The sequence below is a fragment of the Geotrypetes seraphini genome, chromosome 1 (genome assembly GCF_902459505.1).
Source record: "Geotrypetes seraphini chromosome 1, aGeoSer1.1, whole genome shotgun sequence".
Taxonomy (NCBI): Eukaryota; Metazoa; Chordata; class Amphibia; order Gymnophiona; family Dermophiidae; genus Geotrypetes; species Geotrypetes seraphini.
Window position 1 is genome coordinate 450,438,574 of NC_047084.1, and position 20,763 is coordinate 450,459,336.

Consider the following 20,763-nt stretch of genomic DNA (forward strand, 5'->3'; position numbering starts at 1 on the left):
GGAAGTCAATCAAAACTTACCTCTTCGATAAATTTCTCTGACTTCACCTCAACCTGGATGTTCTTTTATTCCTCTTCCAGACATATTTGATTAATCTTACCATGCTAATGTAATTTTGAAAGTTTTATGTAACATCGCTATCTGTATACAGTCTCTTCTTCTGTGAACCGCTCTGAACTGTTTGTGGTATTGCAGTATACAAAAATAAAGTTATTATTAGTATTATTAAAACGAGTGTATGCTCTTTGCTAAGAGAGCACACTATTTGTAGCATTGCCCCAAAATTAAAATAATGAAAAATCCTGTAAGCGATATTGGAACCTCAACAAACAAAAATGTTTGGGTTTTCAAAAGCCCATCTCCATGTTCTACAAGTGCAAATGCCTTTGAAAATTGCTCTCTGTGAGGTTAGAGATAGTTCAGAAAAGGGATTCCAAAATGACATCAAGTCTACAACATCAACCTTACATAGAAGAGGAAGGTGATGGTGTGAGCACAGTTGAGAGACTAAGTAGATCAATTAACACAGCAGGCGATGGGCTAGCCAGGTTGGTACTAGCAGGCCAAACTTCCCAGACACAAACCGGGCCAGTGCAATTTAGCTGATAATGGCCAGTACTGTTCAGACAATGATAAGAGAATAAAATGGTGTGGACCGAGAAAGCTTCAGTGAGAAACACTGCAGGCTAAGGGTAACTAGGCTAATATAAGCAGGTTATAACGCTGTGGAAATCAAGCAAGTTGATTCAGGTAGAGATAGCTTCCAGTACAGCCCTGGAAGCCTTAGTGGCTGGATGTTCTGGGCAACAGCCTCACTGGTTTGCAGGGCTTAGAGGGAAGATTAGGTAGGGAGAGCTAATGAGTGTATGAGAATTTACAAAGTGACCATACTGGGATGAAAAGGAACTACAGAGGAAGACAAGAAAAACTGACTTCTTTAAGAAGCAATATCCTACAGATGATTGTTAAATCCCTACAACTGGCAGCCAGGATATATCAGAGCAACAGGACAGATGAACAGATCAATTGACCTTTTAGGACAGTCATCTATAAAGTGACTGTTTTCTTTCTGTAACTGATCTATGTCTAGGTCTCCTATTCTCAGATTTTATAAATTGTAGATTTAGGTGTTTATTTTCCAGCTAATTATAAGTTATAATTATAATTTGAGGGCACAATAAATCAGTTTTCATCAGTGGTTTTATGCCACAGGTACCATTGCTATTGTGGTGTAATCACTTATGAATCCTCAGTGCAGAAGAGGCACAGAAACTGGGTGAAAGATACAAGATAAATTGATCTTTCAAGAGAAACTCAAAAGTGCCGTCAAGAATTTCTTCTTTTGAGACAAGGGGTCATTTCATTAGGGGCGACATTTTACTTGAGACACCCTTGCAAGTGTATTATAAGCCACCGCTCAGTGAAATATGTTTTCTTTGAAACTCAACAGTTAACTGCTTTTTTGGCCTTGTCTCGACTGGATGAAGGAAAAACAAGTGCTCTATAGTTTTTATAAGGCGCTCCTTATCTCAGCTCTATCTGTAGTCTATCGTGCTATATAGATTTATATTTTCTTTTGCTCACTTTAATGTAATCTTGGAATCCTAGCTTGTGGACTTGAGTTGAGTTAGCCAAACACCTTTTTCTTTGTTATGAAAAATGTTAAGTTGTAATGTGATATCTTGACTAACCCACTTTCTGTACAAGTGAATACTTGGTATGTAATTTGAAAAGTTATAAATAAATAAATATAAAAAACTGAGGGAGGGATGAAAGGACTAGAAGTGCTGTTTTCCAGAGGTTTATCCAATAAGGGCCTGATTCTATAAAAAGCGCCCAAATTGGGAGGTGCCTAGAAAAATGGAGCAGTTTACACAGAGACCGTCGTTTGGCAATCATTTTTGACTCGTACAGGCTCATGTTTATTTTTTGCAGTTTTTCTCTTTGCAGTTTTATTTGATACCTTGTCAACCTGGGACCCCTGATGAAGGCGTGTTAACTGAAACACGGGCCGTGTTGGGTCCTGTGGATTGTTCAAAGGCGGTGATATTTACCGCACTCAAAACTTTTTAGTATAATAAATATAGCCTGCATCCTTGTACGTTTGTCTGCAGTTTTTCTTTGTTTTGCCTTCTGGTAGGCGCCATTTATAGAATCAGGGCCTAAACACTTATTTTAATTTTTTTTTGCATTGGGGCACTTTATTAGTGTTTATCACTTGAAACCTAAAACTAAAAACCCTAAATATGTCCCGATCCATGCCCTAATCAGTTTGCAATGTTTTAGACTTTCATTGTGTGACTATCAGGAAAAATGGAAAACGATTTTGCTGAAAATTAGAATTCTCTGTTTCAATAAATAATATTAGAGAACTAATTTTAGCAGTTGGGATCCACTACCAAACAGTGGCAAGGCGTTAGCTCAAGGATCCTGCCCCATACTCCAGTCTAAGGTCCATAACAGCAGGAGAGGGATCCATGGCTTTAACTTGGCACCTGCCCCAAGTTGTAGAGTTCTAACAACACAAGACATTCTCTATCATCACTGTAATAACAGGCGTCCTATTGTGGCAGAGGCCTTCCTTAGGACACAATTGGTTGAGAGATTTCTGCTTCTGCATCTGTCTCCACTCTTACTCTCTAAGGCAGGGGGGTTAGCACACTGGCAGAGGGAACAGTGCTCCTAGCACCATCCTGGCCCAGTAGCTGAGAAGTGGCTCAGATTTAGATTGACTCCTGAAATGAATGACAGACACAATTTCTTCTAGCACCTCTTGCTCATTGCAGGTCACCTCGCCCATGTCTGGCCAGACCTTACTTTGATTAGCTTTTAGGCTCTTCCAGGGAAAACCCAGAGGCGATCTGATTACAGATGCTGGAATGGGTAGGGGTTGAGAAGTCAAGGTTTTCGCTACACATTGAACATTTACCTTTGTTCTGATTATTCTCCACTGCCCCATCCAGCTGCTTTCCTACAACAAAAAGAGGGACGACAAACACAGCACGTGAAAACACACAGAACGTGATGTGTAGACAGAACATACATATGTAAGTAAACACACCATAGTGGGTGAGGCACAGAGAAGACCCAAGCAACAGCAGTGCTGAAAAGGAACGAGGTAGGGTGGAAGAGAGGATGGGTGCGACCACCGCAGCCACAAAATCATGGAAAGGGAAGACAGGGCTCAGGTTTCTTATTTATCATCTAGACTCAGAGTTTTAAACCTGGGCCACAGCACTTACCTGCTTTCAGGAGGCTGCGATGGAAGGAAGGGAGGGGATGGAATGAACACTGGGAAGATAGAGAAGGGAGAAAGACAGGGAAGAATGAAACAATTCCCACCCTTATCTTCAAGCCCTGGTTCAGTTTTGTGTAAATAACTTGCCTAACATTTCGTGAAGAATGTGTTCATTGCAGTTATTAATTAAAGCTCCTCTTGTGTAGCCTTATTACTGATAAAAACCTACAATGCATAACACAACAATACTCTAAAGCGGTTATAGTACATGAGTTTTCAGACTCTATGGCTGCAATGTTCCCTCGAACCAGAAAGCAGATGTGCAAGTCATGATGTGTTCTGAGCAGCAGTTGGTTTGGTCTGTACATAAAATATATATATACTCATATATGTATTAAAACATTATTAAAAAGTAACAAATAGGAATACAATGGTATAAAAAAGTTTTAATCCCCCTCTATCCATTCTGATTTCCCCTATTATTGCAATATGTCAAACTGCACTACAACCATAAAATAATTTACCTAGCAATGATTTTGATAGGTTGCCCTAGCCTGGGGCCACCAGGCTTTAGCTCCATTAGCCTTCAGTTTGCTATTACCAAACATTGTTACAGCAGCCAGCTAAGATCTAGGGAAGCCAGGGCTCAAATCCACTATGTTGCTTGAGATCTTGGGATCTTGGACAAGTCACTTAACCCTCCATTGCCTCAGATACAAAACTTAAAAATAAGGCCTTCAGAGACATGAAAAATACCTATTGTATTTGAATGTAACGTGCCTTGAGCCATTACTGAGAAAGATACGACCTAAATCCAAATCCAAAATCCAATACCAGGTGTAGAATGAACTTAAGTAATACAAAACACTATAAATGTCACTCAGGTCCTACACAGCAAATGGACATACCATAATAGTAATAACTTCTATAAATCACAGAAGCACCTATAAATATCAGCAGCAGTGGAGATCAACTGCTTTTACACCTAAGCAGCAACGAGACCAGCCACAACCACCGAGAGCACACAGACCCGATCCTACCAAGAGTGTGAACTCTTCCCCCCATGCAATCCGCTAAGAAGATCGACTGTCGGCTCCGGGCGGCTTTCCCGCAGAGGAGAGAATCCTGCATTCACCGTGGGCCTCATCTGGGGCAGCCTCCTTGGAGCAGCTGGGGCACGGGCAGTGTGTCTGGGAGGGAATGCATGGATGGGAGAACATCGCAGGGGAGGAGACATAGGCATCCTGGGACTGTCTGCCAAGTCTCTTCCCTGAAGAAGCCCTTTCTGGAAACGTCAATCGCTCCTCCTAAACTTACTTGCTCCACTTTATCACTGACGCTGAAACCGTGGATTGAAGACAAAGTTTTATTTTATTTTTCTTTCCAGCTTATGATTTATCTTTAATCTTATCTATTGTTTTGCCTTTTGTCTTTGTTTTGTTCTATTTCTATCATTTAAATTTCTCCAGAATTCTACTGTTCAACGGCTCCCCCTTCTGCTTCTATTCCTTTCTCTTCTCTCTTCTACCTTTCAAAGTATTTAGATCAATGCTGTCTTGTTAAAATGTTTATTTTATTTTTATTTTTCCTCTAACTCTACTTTTCACTTCTCTATTACCCTCCAGGTACTTTAGTTAGATTGTGAGCCTTCGGGACAGTAAGGGAATTTTTCAAGTACCTTTCTTATTTCTAATCTTAATGTATATTTTCTGTAAACCGCTTAGAACCTAACGGATGTAGCGGTATATAAGAAATAAATTACATTACATTACACCTACTTAGGAAAAAAACTACCAAAAACACTGCAGTGACCACCAGAACATCAATAAACCTATTGGAAAACTAAATAAACCAGATTAAAACAGGTCAAGCATGCAACAGAAAACCATGTCTCTTTCGAACATGCTGAACACAGATCTTCACCAAGTTTAGAATAATTAATCACAATATAAAAATATAAATAAAAATTAAGCTGAACTCCCAAGAAGCCAGACTCTTCATACAGTACAACGCCAGAGAAAAACTGATATAGTCTAACCAAATGCAAATAAAACCAAAAATAGAAAATAATACCATTTTATTGGATTAAATGTATTTTTCAATTAGCTTTCGGAAGTCAAAACCTCCTTCTTCAGATCAGGACAGTATACTGCTATTATGGTATCCAGTCCTGACTTGAGGAAGGAGGTTTTGGTCTTTAAAGTTAGTCAAAAAGATATTAAGATTAATTCAATCAAAAGATAACACCTTATTTCCATTTTCTACATATTTTTACCTATTGTTTATTAACACAGCTACCACACTACTTTATCTTAAACTAAAACTAAAATTCTTTTTTCTACCTGTGTTGTCTGTCTATTTACTTTTTTCAGTTGTGTTGGTACCAGTCTTTGTTTTCCAGCATCTCCCCTTTTGTTTCTCCTCTTCCATCATCTCTCTCCTTTCTGTCTTCCTCCCCACCTCCTTACCATCTGCCCTCTCTCTCCTGCTCTATCCAGAATCTGTCTTCCCCACTTCTATACAGCATCTGACCTCCTCTCTCTCCCCTTCCATCCATATCTTCCTCTTGTCTGTCTACCATCCTGTGTCGGCAACCTCTCGTCTCTCCCCCACTTCCAAACAGCATCAGGTGTGCCCTTTCTCTCCTTCCATCCAGTATCTCCTTTTTCACTTCTCCATTCCATCTCCCACATTTGTCTCTTCCCCACACCATCTGCCCTCTTTCTCTCCCCTCTTCCATCCAGTATCTGCCCTCTTTCTCTCCCCTCTTCCACCCACAATCTACCCTATGTCTCCACATCCCTTTCTATAAAGCATCTGCCCCTCTCTCCCTTTCCATCAGTATCTCCCCCCTTCTATACAGCATCAGCCCCCTCTCTCTTTCCATTCAGCATCTTCTTCGCTCTCACCTTCTCCCCCTTTCATCACATCTCCCTTCTGTCTTTTCCCTCTTCCATCTAGGCTTCTGTTTCTCTTCATCTATACAGCTTCTTCCCCCTCTTCCTCCCTTCCATCCACATTTTCCTCCTGTCTGTTTCCCCCTTCCATTCAGTGTCAGCCACCTCTCTTGTCTCTTCCCCCTACCTCTATCCAGCATCTCCCCTTTCACTTCCCCCTTCCATCATCTCCCATTTTATCTCTTCCCCACACCAGCTGCCCTCTTTCTCTCCCCTCTTCCATCTAGCATTTGCCCTCTTTCTCCCCATCCCCTTCTATAAAACATTTGTCCCCCCTCTCTCCCTTTCTATCGCTATCTCCTAGTGTTTCCCCACCTTCCATACAGCATCATTCCCCTGTCTCTTTCCATTCAGTGCCTTCCTCTCTCTCACCTCCTCCCCCTTTCATCAGATCTCCCTCCTGTCTCTTCCCCACCTGACACCCAGCTGCTGCTGCTTTTTTGTGCGACACACCAAGAGTAGCACTTCCCCTCCTACCTCCCATGACCACCCCAGCCACTGCTTCTATAAACGAGCAACAGCAGTGGCAAAACAGCCTACCTCACTCTCCTGCGGGGTCACAATCACAGCCTCAGTCTGCACAGCTGCACCCCTCTGACATTCTCTTCTGGTTCTGGGGCAGAGCCAGCAGCTGATCATACTGAGAATGTGAGTGAAGCTGGTGGGGAGTGAGGCAAACTCATTTAGAGAAACAGTAGAAGTGGCCAGGATGGCAGTAGGAGGGAGGTAGGGAACTGCAACTCTTATGTTCTTATTTAATAAAAAATATAGTACCCATGAAGTGTTCCCTCTAAGCTGCGTGACTGTGTGGCGCTTTTGGGGCACTGTCACCCATCTTCATCTTGCTGAATTTTGGGGCATGGGTACTGGCAGTTAGGTTGATATGGTTCAGGGCTAGTCCAGTATGACTGAAAAAGTAACACAAAAGTTCCTGCCATTCGAGTGCAGAACTAAGTTGAGGAGCTTGTATTTTATAATGACATGGAGAAAATGTGAAGAGCATTAATTGGCGCATACAAATAGGTACCGATTGTGCACATAAGATATAGATTAATAGTACTTATGCACGTGATTGACACAACTTATTGGCATATATGTGTGCAAGTGCTAGGTGCTTATTTTATAACATACAAAGGACATCCCGATCTTTCCTTGTCTTCAACCGATTCACAACCATTACAAAATCACTAGAACCACTTGTAAACCAACTTCATGGTCACTGCAGCATCACCATAAATTTTAACATTTTGAGGCAAATTCTATAAACGGCATCCTACCACTGTCTAACCAGCCAATTGGGATGCACGTTTTGTAAAAAATAAATAAAAAAAATTAATCTGAGGCAGACTGCCTAAGCTACAGGCGTCTGTCGCAGGTGAAGTGAGGCACCCAGGGACGCTTAAGCTCGCCCATGGTTGGGTGTGGATGTGGTTTCCCTTGAAAGTGACCTTGGGCAAGCTTAAGCAGCATCTCCCTAGGGCTGCGATAGGCGCCTGAAGTGTAGGCCATTAAAATGTTGGCCTACATTTCAACTAGATGCAGCTGCTCAGCTGATCACCACAATAAAATCTCCCTGCTGTGATCAGCTGAGCAGCTGCGGCAGGGAACCCCCAAACCTCACCACAAGTCAGCCAGCAGAAGGGATGCCCATTCCCTCCTGCTGCCACCCCAGATGCTGTCTGCGGCAGGAGGGATCCCCACTCCCTCCTGTCAGCAGCCCCCCTCCCCCTGAACCCATGACACCACCCCCCAGACCTGAACCCCACCCCCCGGCACCCCCCCAGACACTCCCCAGTACCTTCTGTAGTTCGGATGGTTGGAGGGATGCCTATTCCCTCTGGCCACCAGGCCTTCCCCTCCACGGTGCATCCTGGGATGCACCGGGGAGGGGCCTAAGGTCCTGATTGGCCCAGGCACTTAAGGCACCTCCTTGGTTGATGAAAGGGATAGTGGAGTGTGGTGATGGTCCCTAATTGAGTCTTTTGCAGCTCATCTGCAGGAGAATTGGATTCTGAGCACTTCACATTTTATATTAAATATTTAATGAATGAATATATATATTTTTTAATATTTTCCCATATTTTATTTTATTTTACAGTTTTCAAACTGCATAAATTTTGCCCCAGCCCTAGGTGAAAAATTTGGTGTACACATAGCTAAACACACAAAAGTCCTGTGATACAGAGTATGAGTTATCCAAAATATTCCCTTATGAGCTCTTAGAGAACCACATAATTTGGCTGGCATGAGCAGAATTTCAATAATAATAAAGCAGAGAAGTTAAAGAGCCGCAAAGCTCAGCGAGGTCTGTGTCGGACACTTCTCTCCCCCAAATTGCTGAGTCCTGGACTTGTTTCTTGCTGTCATTTTAGACTGGGAGTCCTAGTACAATGTTGCCTTCCCCTCCCCCCTGCACAACCCTTTTCTCTGCTCCACATCAGCTATGCCTCAACATAGTCCCGGATGATATGTAAGATCCATGCTATGGTTTTTATTTACTCAGTTTCTTTGTTTGTCTTTCTATTTCTCTCACCCTCGTTCTTGTTCCCTCAGCCCTCCTTTGGGGTTAATGGTTTTTATTTATATCCTGCTTTATACAAAGCCGGTTCTAAAAACACATACATAGTAAAAAAAAAAAAAAAAAAAAAGCACAAAAATGCATTGCACATATTACAAAACACATACATGCAGGCACGGACTTACCTTAACTATCTTATCCTACATAAAATACACATCAAAAACAATCCACCCCACCCTCACATACAAAACTTACTCACGTGCCACAAATACTCACCCATCTCATTACGAATTCTAATAAATTTGACCATGTAACTCCTCTGTTACAAAAGGCACATTGGGTTCCAATAAAATACAGGATTTTTTTTTACAAAATTTCTTTCTTAACCTACAAAACATTACAAACTAAAACCCCCCAATTTAAAGAAAAATATTTAATTCCTTACAAGTCCTCTTGCACTCTTAGATCGACAGACTTTAGATTGCTAACTATTCCATCATTAAGAATAATCGATACTAAACGCCAGGACATTTTCTCTGTAGTTGCTCCTCAGCTCTGGAACATGTTGCCCATCTTACTGAGAGGAGAAAAAAATCTAGACCGTTTTAAAGGCCATCTCAATAGTCATTTATTTAAAGAAGCTTTCAATACATGAGATTTGCCCATTTTCAAACTGATTTTCAATTTTCATTAGAAACAATTTTCTGTAACCCTGAACCTCTTGTTCTTCGCTTAATTGTTCTCCTTTAATATCGCAATTGTATTTCCTACCCATATACCTTTCGCCTCATGTTAGTATAGTCTTATTCATTTAATATTGTTTCAAAATTTTTGTTCAGATTAAATTGTCTGTATTGTTTAAATTGATGTGCGATTGTATCAAATTTTTAATAAAATTTGAAACTTTAAACCCCTGTCTCTTTATATCATTTTTACATTCAAGTTGTATAACTGCATTGTCTTCTCTCTTAGCACCCATATTTCATCTGACAGAACAGATGATGTTTCACCTGTTTAAATGAAGTAAGATTCCCTTGCCGGCATATGTAACCTGGGAGTTTATTCCACTCTTCTGGACCCGCACATGAAAATATCACAGCCCTCATTGGGTCTTCTCATCCTGCCTTGAATCCCTTCCTCCCTCCTTTTATCTCTGTCAATCTCCATTTTTCTACTCTGTCCTACTTCTTTCTCTTTGTCCAAAACGGCCTTTCCTAGCCATCACCAAAGCTACCATCATTGATCCCCACCTCCCTCCCTACCCTATCTGGCTCTCTCACCTCTTTATTTTTGCTTTACTAGAAACCATGATTACTGAGGACAGAGCACACACACAATCCCCCAACAGATCCCAGACCACAGAACTTTGAGGCCTAGCTCCTTGCCTCTTGCCAGGATCTACAGAGCTCCTGAGGGAGGGGGGGGGGGAGGTGTATGTGGTGTGACTGGTGGATGAATGTTGAGTTTTCTTCTTTTTTTATTTTTGGGTTTTTTTTTGTTTTTCTGTTTTTTAGAATCTGGGATTTTATAGGGGGGTTTGTTTTCTGATTAACTGTATTTTGAAGAAGTTCCTTTGAAGATTTCCAATAAAAGCTCTGTCTGCAGCAAATCCTTGCATTATCCTAGAGAGTTACAGAAGAGGAGTTAAGGTTTGCACACCGAGAAGAAATTTCCAGGTGTTTTGCAGGAAAGCCTGAGGGAAGAGAACTAGGATTTGTCACAGTAAACTGCAACCTAATACAAACTGGTAGCTTTTCTTGTATGGATCTTATGGTTCAATTGCTTTTGCTTGCCTTAACTCTTTGTATTGATGATACGGGCAAGGGGACATGATGGGAGATGAGCCAACAGGGACAACAGCAGCTGAAAACAGTTTGTGCCATCTCTCTGCTCTTCTGTGAATCAGCAAATGGGGTGTCTCCAGGGACACATAGGCAAATATCCATATCCACTTCCTCAAACTGGCTTCAACTTTTTTTTGGAGGGGGGAGGACAGAGAGGTGAAATAAAGCACGAGATGAATGTGCTCATATAGGACTAAGAGTTCCAGCTAGTCAACAGATTTATGAGGCTAGGGATCTCTGCAGGATGGAAGTCTAGGTGGTGGTGTAGAATTCCAGATGCACAGGGGAACATGAGATCAGAAATTGCGATGTTAAGGAGTGAGGAGAGCAAGAGGATTGCTTTTGGCATTTACCTTTCTTGTCCTTCTTCTCCTCCTCCTCCCCACCAGACCCCAGTAGTGTGAAGATGATTCCTGTCTGCGAGTTCACACCGACAGCTGTCACCACCATCCTACCAGATCCTTCCATGACATGAGTGCCTGCACAGCAGAACAAGAGTAAAAGAGAAAGGGTAAATTTCTCTCCAATCCACCGATTATATTTTTCTTTATAGATATTGATTAACAAGCTTGTAAAAAGAAAAAAACAATCCCTGGGAAAGTGTCCATAATGTATTGTAGAACTAAACAATTCCTGGACATCAGCTGCTATGGCATTTAGAAGTTTTGCCGTGACACCTAGTTTTTTCCTGCCCTGAATGTATTTCCTTGCTGATGCCACCACGCCTGGAACAACTGTTCTCTTCCAGTCAGGTTCCCTGCGACTCTCGGTGAGCTTGAGCAAGGCAGTGCCTAAACTTTCATGCCTGTCTTAGAGTCTAACGAGACTTGAGACCAACACAGAAGTTCAGACAGTCATGTGATTCCAACCCATTGTGAGAGAGAGCGAGACTGATTGGGATTACATTTAGGGGTTGAGAGAGAGACCTGGGGATTGGATGGAAAGACCAAGAAAAACAGTGAGAGGGAAACTACTGGGAAAAGGCCAAAGTTGGAGGGTGAAAGCAAGAGGGAGACCGGTGAGGACAGGGTGGGGAAACTGGAAGAGAGAGAGATTGGTGGAGATTGGAGGCATGGGAAGAGGTGAAGAAAAAGCATGTTAAGGACCTGATTTACTAAGACATATTTCTTATAAACAATGAATAGAAACAGGAGCGGACTCACAGGCAATAAGGCTCCTGGCCACCTTTTCCTCCAGTGACAGCAACAGAGCTTCCCATCAGTTGTTAGCCACGGAGCTTGCAGCCTACTCTCTGCTGTATCCTCCCCTTGTGAAGTAGGAAATTACATCAAAAGGGGGCGGGACACGTTAGAGAACAGGCAACAAGCTAGGTGGCAGACAGCTGGTGGGAAGCACTGGGAACACAACTGCTCTGGGTCCTTGGGCACTGCCCGGTTGCCCATATTGTCAATCAACCCTGATAAGAAAATATCCTTATTAAATCAAGCTCTAAAGGTGTGGCAGCAAACCTCTTCAACTTTAGTATGGACAATGGGAGGCTGAGAGAGCTCATATATCCTAGCTAATATTTGGGGTTGACTTTTTGAGCCAAACAAAATTAATCAAGGTCTACTGTACCTGAATATACACTGCTTTGACAGCTTTCAGGCTTGCACATGGTATATAAAAAAATTAAACACAAAAAAATGACTTTAAAGAGCTTTTACATAAATCTGGGGCTCCATTCTCAACCTTACTACTGGAATCTGGAGTCTGGGAAAAACAGATGTGATATTATTAAATCCATATATTCATCTAGATGCTCTAAGGTAAGGATAAAGACACTGATTGCACCCTACTCTCTATAACAGTCCTTGAAGACTGCAAACAGATCAAGTTTTCAGGATACTGCCATGAATATGCATGAGATAAATTTGTATACAATGGAGGCATGCAAATCAATTTCATGCATATTAATTTGGGGTATCCTGAATACCTAACCTGGCTGTGGCTCTCAAGGACCCTCAGTGAGTATCACTGCTCCACAGCACAAATATCGGTGACTTTGCCACATTACTGAAGAGATCGTCAGGCCCAGGACTGAAATTTGGGCACCCAAAAAAATCCACACTCAGCGCTATTCTATACACAGCATTCCAATTTGGATGCCATTTATAAAATAGTAATTGTGAAATAACTTACCGTAACTTAAACAATACCAAAGTGCATATTAAAGTATAATTGACTGCAGCAGGATCTTCAGAATACCAGCAGAGTAATATAACTCCTGCTGGCTGTACTCATCATTGATCCTTGTGCTGTGTCATATATCAACCAGGCCAGTTAAAAACTGGCTCGTTGGCAAATCTACTCAGAAAAGGTACAGAGCAATTGGAAAGGTACAGGGGAAGGGCAGCCAAAATGATTACGAGATGAATCAACTCTCATATGAGGAAAGGTTAAAGAGGTCAGGACTCTTCAGCTTGGAGAAGTGACAGTGGAGGGGGGATATGATAGAGGTCTTCAAAATTCTGAGCAGGAAACACTAGGATTGACACTGAACAGAACTTATGCATTAGCATCGAGTGCTACCACATACAGTAAGTCCTTTGTTCTGAATATTCAGCAGTGGCCAGTTCATAACTTTGGCTGCATATCTCAACATCCAGTCCAAAATTACCTACATAGGGGGAGGTGAGGCTAGAGATGTTCTGGAGGAGAGGCCACAAACTATGCAGATAGTAGTGATATTCAGTTCCATTCAAGAGAGAGTATTTATTTATTTGGATCACGGTTTTTCCAATTGCAGCTGCAAATGAGTTACATTCAGGTACAGTAAGGGGGTCATTTTCAAAAAAATATCTAATAATAATTTTATTCTTATATACCGCCAAAGCCATGAAAGTTTGAGGCGGTTTACAACAAGAGGAGCTGGAAATCAGCACCACACAAAGACATCGAATACAAGCTTACAGAATGGAAGAAGTGAAAAACTAACAAATTTCTTAGGATGCAAATCGGTTAAACAAATTCGTTTTTACTGGCACTTGGATGTCTTACTAGTCAAAATGTCCAAGTGGGCATATAAATCTTTTTTTCTTTTTTTTAAGTTCAACAAGTTTTATTATTTTAATAGTAAGATACAGAAAACCAAGTGTACAACAGAAGGGACAAATAAAACCACCACATCAGATAGTATATTCCATACATAGTACAAGAGTGATATGAGCTTCATACACAGTATGTGAAAAGTATAATAATAAGTAATACTCAACAAGATTGTTCAAGAGATGCAATCTACATAGTGCTATTAATACCAAGGGGGCATGTTAGAGGTATGTATTGGGCGTACATAGCATTGGACATTCTACAGAGAAAATTAAACTTTTAACAAAACGTCCAGGGCATCATATAGATGTTTAGAGTTAGACCTGTTTTAAAAATGAATAAGGGTCAAAAAGGTACCCAACTGACCAGATTAAGGTTAACCCCTCCCCCTTACTCCCCCAGTAGACACCGACCCCCCTCCCACCATCCAAAGATGTGAAAACGCCTCCCAGTAAATTCCAACTTGTTTTGCAGCTTCAGATGGTCACACAGACAGCTGGGTTTCAAGTTTTCAAGTTTATTAAAACATTTTTTATACCGCTAATTCAAATTTCTAAGCGGTGTACAGCCTTAATAAAAGAAAGCTTTTAAAACACAAATAAAAATTGGTGTTAAAATATTATACAGTACTATACTAGGTTAGTAGATTTTTAGCATAGGACACATATACTGACTACACATAATTTGGGAAGTAGGGTTGAATTACAATAATTATAATAAAGCACACTTAAGGGTTAAAACAATAGGTGGGGAAAGGGACTACTGATGATTTAGTCCTAAAAAGGACAGTTTTATCCAAAAGCATCCTCAAATAAAAATGTTTTGAGTTTTGCTTTAAACTGCTTTATCGAGGTTTCTGCTCGTAAGTGATTGGGCAATGAATTCCATAGGGAAGGTGCAGTGACGGCAAAGTTATTAGATCTCAGCGTATTGATTAGTTTCAAAGATGGTACAACAAGAAGGTTTTGTGATGTAGATCGGAGCAATTTAGCAAGTTGATATGGAATAAGGAGTCTATCAATGAATTCGGGTTGGTTATTGGAACGCGTAGTAAGGGTTAACAGTAAAATTTTGTAACTAATTCTGTGCTCGACAGGCAGCCAATGAACGTCGATTAGAAGGGGAGAGACATGGTCATACTTCTTTGCGCCATAAATGATCTTAATAGCAGTATTCTGTATTATCTGAAGGCGTCTTAATTCCTTTTTGGTAATGCCCTTATAGAGGGCATTACAATAATCTATGCAGGAAATAACCAAAGAGTGAATTAGTGTGTTCAACGATGAGGGATCGAGCAGTTTAGCAAGAGACCTTATCATTCTGAGACGGTGTGATTGTGATAGGAAAATATGTAGTCGAAGGTAACTCCCAAAAGCTTTAGAGTAGATACAACTTTAATTGAAAGCGATTTGATTTTCAGAGGGGCCTGAAGAGTTAATCCCTCTTTAAAGGGAAAGATCATTAGTTTCGATTTATTGACATTGAGTGATAACTTATTTGAATCCAACAATGATTTAATTTTTTCGAGTTTTTGATTAATGGAAACGACATCCCCGAAGTTATTCAGGTCAATAGGATGAATTAATTGCACGTCATCGGCATATGCAAAGGTGGTAAAGCCAATAGATTGACCGACTGTCAGAAGAGGGGATAGAAAAGTAATGGAGACAAGATAGAGCCTTGCGGAATACCGTATTCAGTAGATGAAGGTTCAGAAGATGAGTTGTTAAAGATAATCTTGGATGATCTATCAGAAAAGTAGGAGGTGAACCAGTCTATGATTTGACCTGTTACACCTATTTCCTGAAGACGGGATAGTAATAAACTGTGATTTATGGTATCGAAGGCAGATGGAAGGTCTAAGGAAATGAGCAGAACTGATTGGTGATGGTCAAGATGGTAGAGAATTTTTGTAGTTAATCCCAGTAAAGAAAGTTCAGTGGAGTGATGATGACGAAAACCAGTTTGATTAGGGTGTAGGGCTTTTGTTTTCTCGATAAAGTCAGATATTTGAAGAAAGACAATTTTTCAGTCAGTTTAGCTATGAATGGTATGTTAGCAATGGGACGATAGTTGGACGTGTCTTTAACAATTGGATAAATTATGGACGTGGTCTTTAACAATTGGATAAATTATGGATTGCTTCCAAGACTTGGGTAAGGAGCCTGATGATAGGCTAGAATTGACCAACTCTTTAATGTATGGTCCAAAAACGGAAAAGAAGTAAAGCAGAGCAGAGTAAAGCAGAGTAGAGCAGAGGGGCACTCTAAGGGGGATTGCAGTGAATGTCCTAGGTACATGTCACTATAACCTGCTAATATTGTATTGTGAGCCTCCAAAACCCTCCCTAAACCTACTGTACCTACATAATGATGACACCTGCAGGCATGAGGGCTATTGTTGTGGTGTACAGATGGGTACAGTAAGTTTTGGGTGGGTATTGGAGGGCTCATCATACAATATAAGCAGGTTATAGTGATGTGTTCCTGGGACTTTTAAATGTGACATTCACTGCAGTACCCCTTAGAGTGCCTTTTGCTCTGCTCAGATGTCTATGCAGCCAATTTGCTAAGAATACTGGCTGCTTAGACATCCCAATAGCTTATTTTTGTCCGTTTTTCATTTGGACATCTTAGTATTTGAAAATGACCAAAAAGGATAGATGTACTAAGGGCCAAAACATCTAGTTTATCCTTCTTCTGTCATCTTATGAATGAGCTATTTAGATAATATTATTTTTTATGTGGTATGGTATGGAAAAATCATTGGAGTTCACCCAATGGTTGAACTCATTATATCCAAATTTACAATTTACCTTAACTTATAGCAATTTACAATTTACCTTAACTTATTACAAAAAAAAAATCATGGACGTTTAAAAAAACTACTGTATATCAATAACCTGTGGAAAGAAACACATTGTTACAATTTCATAGCTATCATCCATGAAAATGAATCTGCCAGTTAGCTAATTCTTGAGACTCCATAGGATATATACAGATGAATGTGATTTTTTTGAGCAGTCAAGAATATTGAAAAAATGTCACAAAGAGGATATCCAATAAGATTTCTTGGAGAGCATATCTAAGGGCCATGTTCGCCAATCGGGAGTTACTTTTGCAAGAACAAAAAAAAGAGGAGGAAGAATAATTGGCCTGTGTGATCCCCTATTATCTCCAGTCAAATGATTTGATAAACAGTATGAAAACCCACTGGCATATACGACAATTGATTCCAGGAATTTTGAATGATTTTCCTGTGGTTGCATACAAAAGAGGTTTTTGGCCAAATATAGATATGAAAGATCCATTGAAGAGGATATGGACAGACAACATTTGAAATGTAGAAATTGCCAATGGTGTGATACAACCATTGAGGGGAATGAATGGAGAGGACCAGGTAGAAAAATTACATGAAGGCAAAGAATAACACATCTTGTAAAACTGCAATAATTTGTCCTTGTAAGCTAATTTACATGTGGTGGAGCAGTAGACCAATACATATTAGATTAAATGAGCACAAATCCAGAATAGTTACTTAATGAGGTTCAGCAAGCTCCTTTGGTACAACATTGGAAAACTTCATCTCATACTGTGGAAGATATATGTTGGAGAGTGATTGATGGAGTGAATGAAGAGTGGGTGGGTGGACGCTATGCAAGACGACTGAATTTTAAAGAGAAAAAATGGATATTCACTTTGAACACTGTAACACCCTATGGTGTTCAGGAGATCGAGTGGATGTCCCTGGTTTAACACAGTGATTCGCTGGGGTAGATCAGCTGACATAGATTATATGGGAGGATAAAACTAAGCGAAATTGATATAACACACGAATCGGGATGGCATGTTGCAAAATATTAGGGTAAGAGAAATTTAAAATTGCAAGTAGAGTTATATATGAGAAGCAACATTCTAAATATAGCGCTAACTGTGGTTCTTTAATTCAGGGGACTTCCATGAAGAAGCCCTAGGGTTAAACATGTTGGAAAGATTTGCCCCCACCCAAGGCTAAGCATAAGAGTAACACAAGCTAACCCCCATTTTTACAAAACTGTAGTGTGGTTTTTAGCGCTGGCTGCAGTGGTAACAACTCCGAGGGTTGGAGATATTACCATCTTGGCAGGCGCTCTGAACCATGCAACAGTTTTGAAAAAGGAGGGGGGGGGGTACGCTTATTAAATTATATGTATTTCACTTCAAAACCTAAAACCAGAGACAGCACACAAGGACATATTGAAATCATTTCAAATATGTCTGCAATCCATCAATTTCAAATTTAGTCTCAGCTGTAATGTTTAAACTTTCCATTTCTTCAAGTGCATTCTGGCAGATGTGCAGCTGTAGGATGTATGCTTCCAACCCCTGAAGACCAATGGGTGTCAGATATTCCATGCAATGACTCATTGATGCTTTTCATAAGTATTTCCCATCTTTGAGGACTTGAGTTGAAAAGGGAATATAACTTTTCAACAACTCTGAAAAACATCACAACCTGAGGACTGCTTTCTGCTGCATGGATTGCAGACAAATTTAGACTGCAGCAAGCACAGGGTAAAAACTCAGCCAACTGATTTATTCTTAATATGTCTTCTTTATTGCAACTGAAAATCATAAGCTCTGAAGAGACTGCTGTTCACTTTTAGCTTTTTAATCACATTTTTTATTCTCTCAATGTTTTTCAGATCCTGATTTATGATGATAGCTCATGCTGATACTGTAGGACTACCTTTTTGGTACAACTCAATATTTTGGGTCCAAAATAAAAGTTTGTAGACTAAATTAAGAGCCATTCAACTCAAAATCTATACAGAATGCTACTGATAACTAACCACAACACAGCACATAATATTTCACTCCTACCTACAGTCTGAAGAACTGAGCCTCGATGATTAATGAAGTTAACAACTTGACAGGCCATATAGGCATTTGTGACAGGTCAAGTACTAAAATAATTAAATACAAACTATCCTGACTTGCTAAAGTTAAAGGCAAATGGGGAAATAAGCAAATAATATGAAAATCCCCTCCTTGTATAAGAAACTATATGGACTTCCATGCCATAAGAACATAAGAATTGCCGCTGCTGGGTCAGACCAGTGGTCCATCGTGCCCAGCAGTCCGCTCACTTGGCGGCCCTCTGGTCAAAGACCAGTGCCCTAACTGAGACTAGCCCCCCCTGCATATGTTCCGGTTCAGCAGGAACTTGTCTAACTTTGTCTTGAATCCCTGGAGGGTGTTCTCCCCTATGACAGACTCTGGAAGAGCGTTCCAGTTTTCTACCACTCTCTGGGTGAAGAAGAACTTCCTTACATTTGTAAGGAATCTATCCCCTTTCAATTTTATAGAGTGCCCTCTCATTCTCCCTACCTTGGAGAGGGTGAACCACCTGTCCTTATCTACTAAGTCTATTCTCTTCAGTACCTTGAATTTTTCGATCATGTCCCCTTTCAATCTCCTCTGTTTGAGGGAGAAGAGGCCCAGTTTTTCTAATCTTTCGCTGTACGGCAACTTCTCCACCCTCAACCATCTTAGTCGCTCTTCTCTGGACCCTTTCAAGTAGTACCGTGCTCTTCTTCATGTACGTTGACCAGTGCTGGACACAGTACTCCAGGTGAGGGCGCACCATGGCCCGGTACAGCAGCATAATAACCTTCTCCGATCTGTTCATGATCCCTTTCTTTATCATTCCTAGCATTCTGTTTGCCCTTTTCGCCGCTGCCGCACATTGCGCAGACAGCTTCATCGACTTGTCGATCAGAACTCCCAAGTCTCCAAGTCTCTTTCCTGGGAGGTCTCTCCAAGTACCGCCCCGGACATCCTGTATTCATGCATGAGATTTTTGTTACCGACATGCATCACTTTACACTTATCCTTGTTGAACCTCATTTGCCATTTTGATGCCCATTTCTCGAGCTTGATTATGTCACATTGCAGATCTTCGCAATCCCCCTGTGTCTTCACTACTCTGAATAACTTCGTATCGTCCACAAATTTAATCACCTCACTAGTCGTACCAATGTCCAGATCGTTTATAAAGATGTTGAAGAGCACGGGTCCAAGCACCGAGCCCTGCGGCACCCCACTGGTGACACTCTTCCAGTCTGAGTATTGTCCATTTACCCCCACTCTCTGTTTCCTATGCTCCAGCCAGTTTTTAATCCACGTGAGTATTTCACCCTCGATTCCATGACTCGCAATTTTCCGATGTAGTCGTTCATGCGGAACCTTGTCGAATGCCTTCTGAAAATCCAGATATACAATGTAGACCGGGTCGCCCTTGTCTATCTTCCTGTTTACTCCCTCGAAGAAGTGCAGCAAGTTCGTCAAACAAGGTCAGCCTTTGCTGAAACCATGCTGGCTGGTCCTCATCAGACCGTGTCAAGGTGATCAATGATGCGGTCCTTTATCAACACCTCTACCATCTGTCCCAGTACCGAGGTCAGACTCACTGGTCTGTAGTTTCCCACATCTCCCCTCAAACCTTTTTTGAAGATCGGCGTATCATTCGCCACCTTCCAGTCTTCCAGAATCTTTTCAGATTTTTTTGACAGATTAGCTATTAGTTGAAGCAGTTCCTTGATAACCCTCGGATGGATGCCATCCGGTCCCGGGGATTTATCACTCTTATCGATCTGCCTGCATATCTCTTCTAGACTGACCATCAACCCTGTCAGTTTCCCATCTTCATTTCCAGCATATAGTCTGATGGGTTGCGGTATGCTGTGTATATCATCTTCGTTAAATACAGACGCAAAAATTGTGTTCAATTTGTCGGCGATTGCTTTGACCTCCTTTTAGTCCATGTTCATCCAACGATCCCACCGCTTCCTTCGTGGGTCATTTGCCCTTAATATATTGAAAGAATGGCTTGAAGTTTTCGCCTCCTTGGCTATTTTTTCCTTGTAGTCTCTTTTGGCCCCTTTTACTGCCTTATGGCACCTGCGTTGATGTTGTTTGTGCTTATTCCAGTTTTCGTCCGTTCTTGACCTTTTCCATTCCTTAAACAAGTTTTCTTGTTGTCTGATCACTTCCTTAACCTCTATAGTGAGCCACGCCGGTTCCTTGTTCTTTTTCCTCTTGGATCTCTTATTGATATGCAGTATATAGAGATTTTGTGCCTCAGTGACTGTGTCCTTAAAAAGGGACCAAGCTTGCT

General features: G+C 41.0%; 1 protein-coding gene across 5 annotated transcripts in view; it reads right to left on the reverse strand.

Annotated features, from left to right (window-relative positions):
• ATP2B3 (ATPase plasma membrane Ca2+ transporting 3) overlaps positions 1-20,763 on the reverse strand; it is a 255,538-nt gene that overhangs the window by 136,331 nt on the left and 98,444 nt on the right. For 3 of the 5 annotated variants that reach the window (XM_033921090.1, XM_033921115.1, XM_033921107.1), the window contains exons 5-6: positions 10,911-11,036; positions 2,930-2,971 (exon numbers count right to left, since the gene is read on the reverse strand). In XM_033921090.1, coding sequence (XP_033776981.1) covers positions 2,930-2,971; positions 10,911-11,036 — 168 coding nt within the window. The remainder of the gene's footprint in view (positions 1-2,929; positions 2,972-10,910; positions 11,037-20,763) is intronic. The other 2 variants (XM_033921099.1, XM_033921125.1) reach the window with 1 other exon arrangement.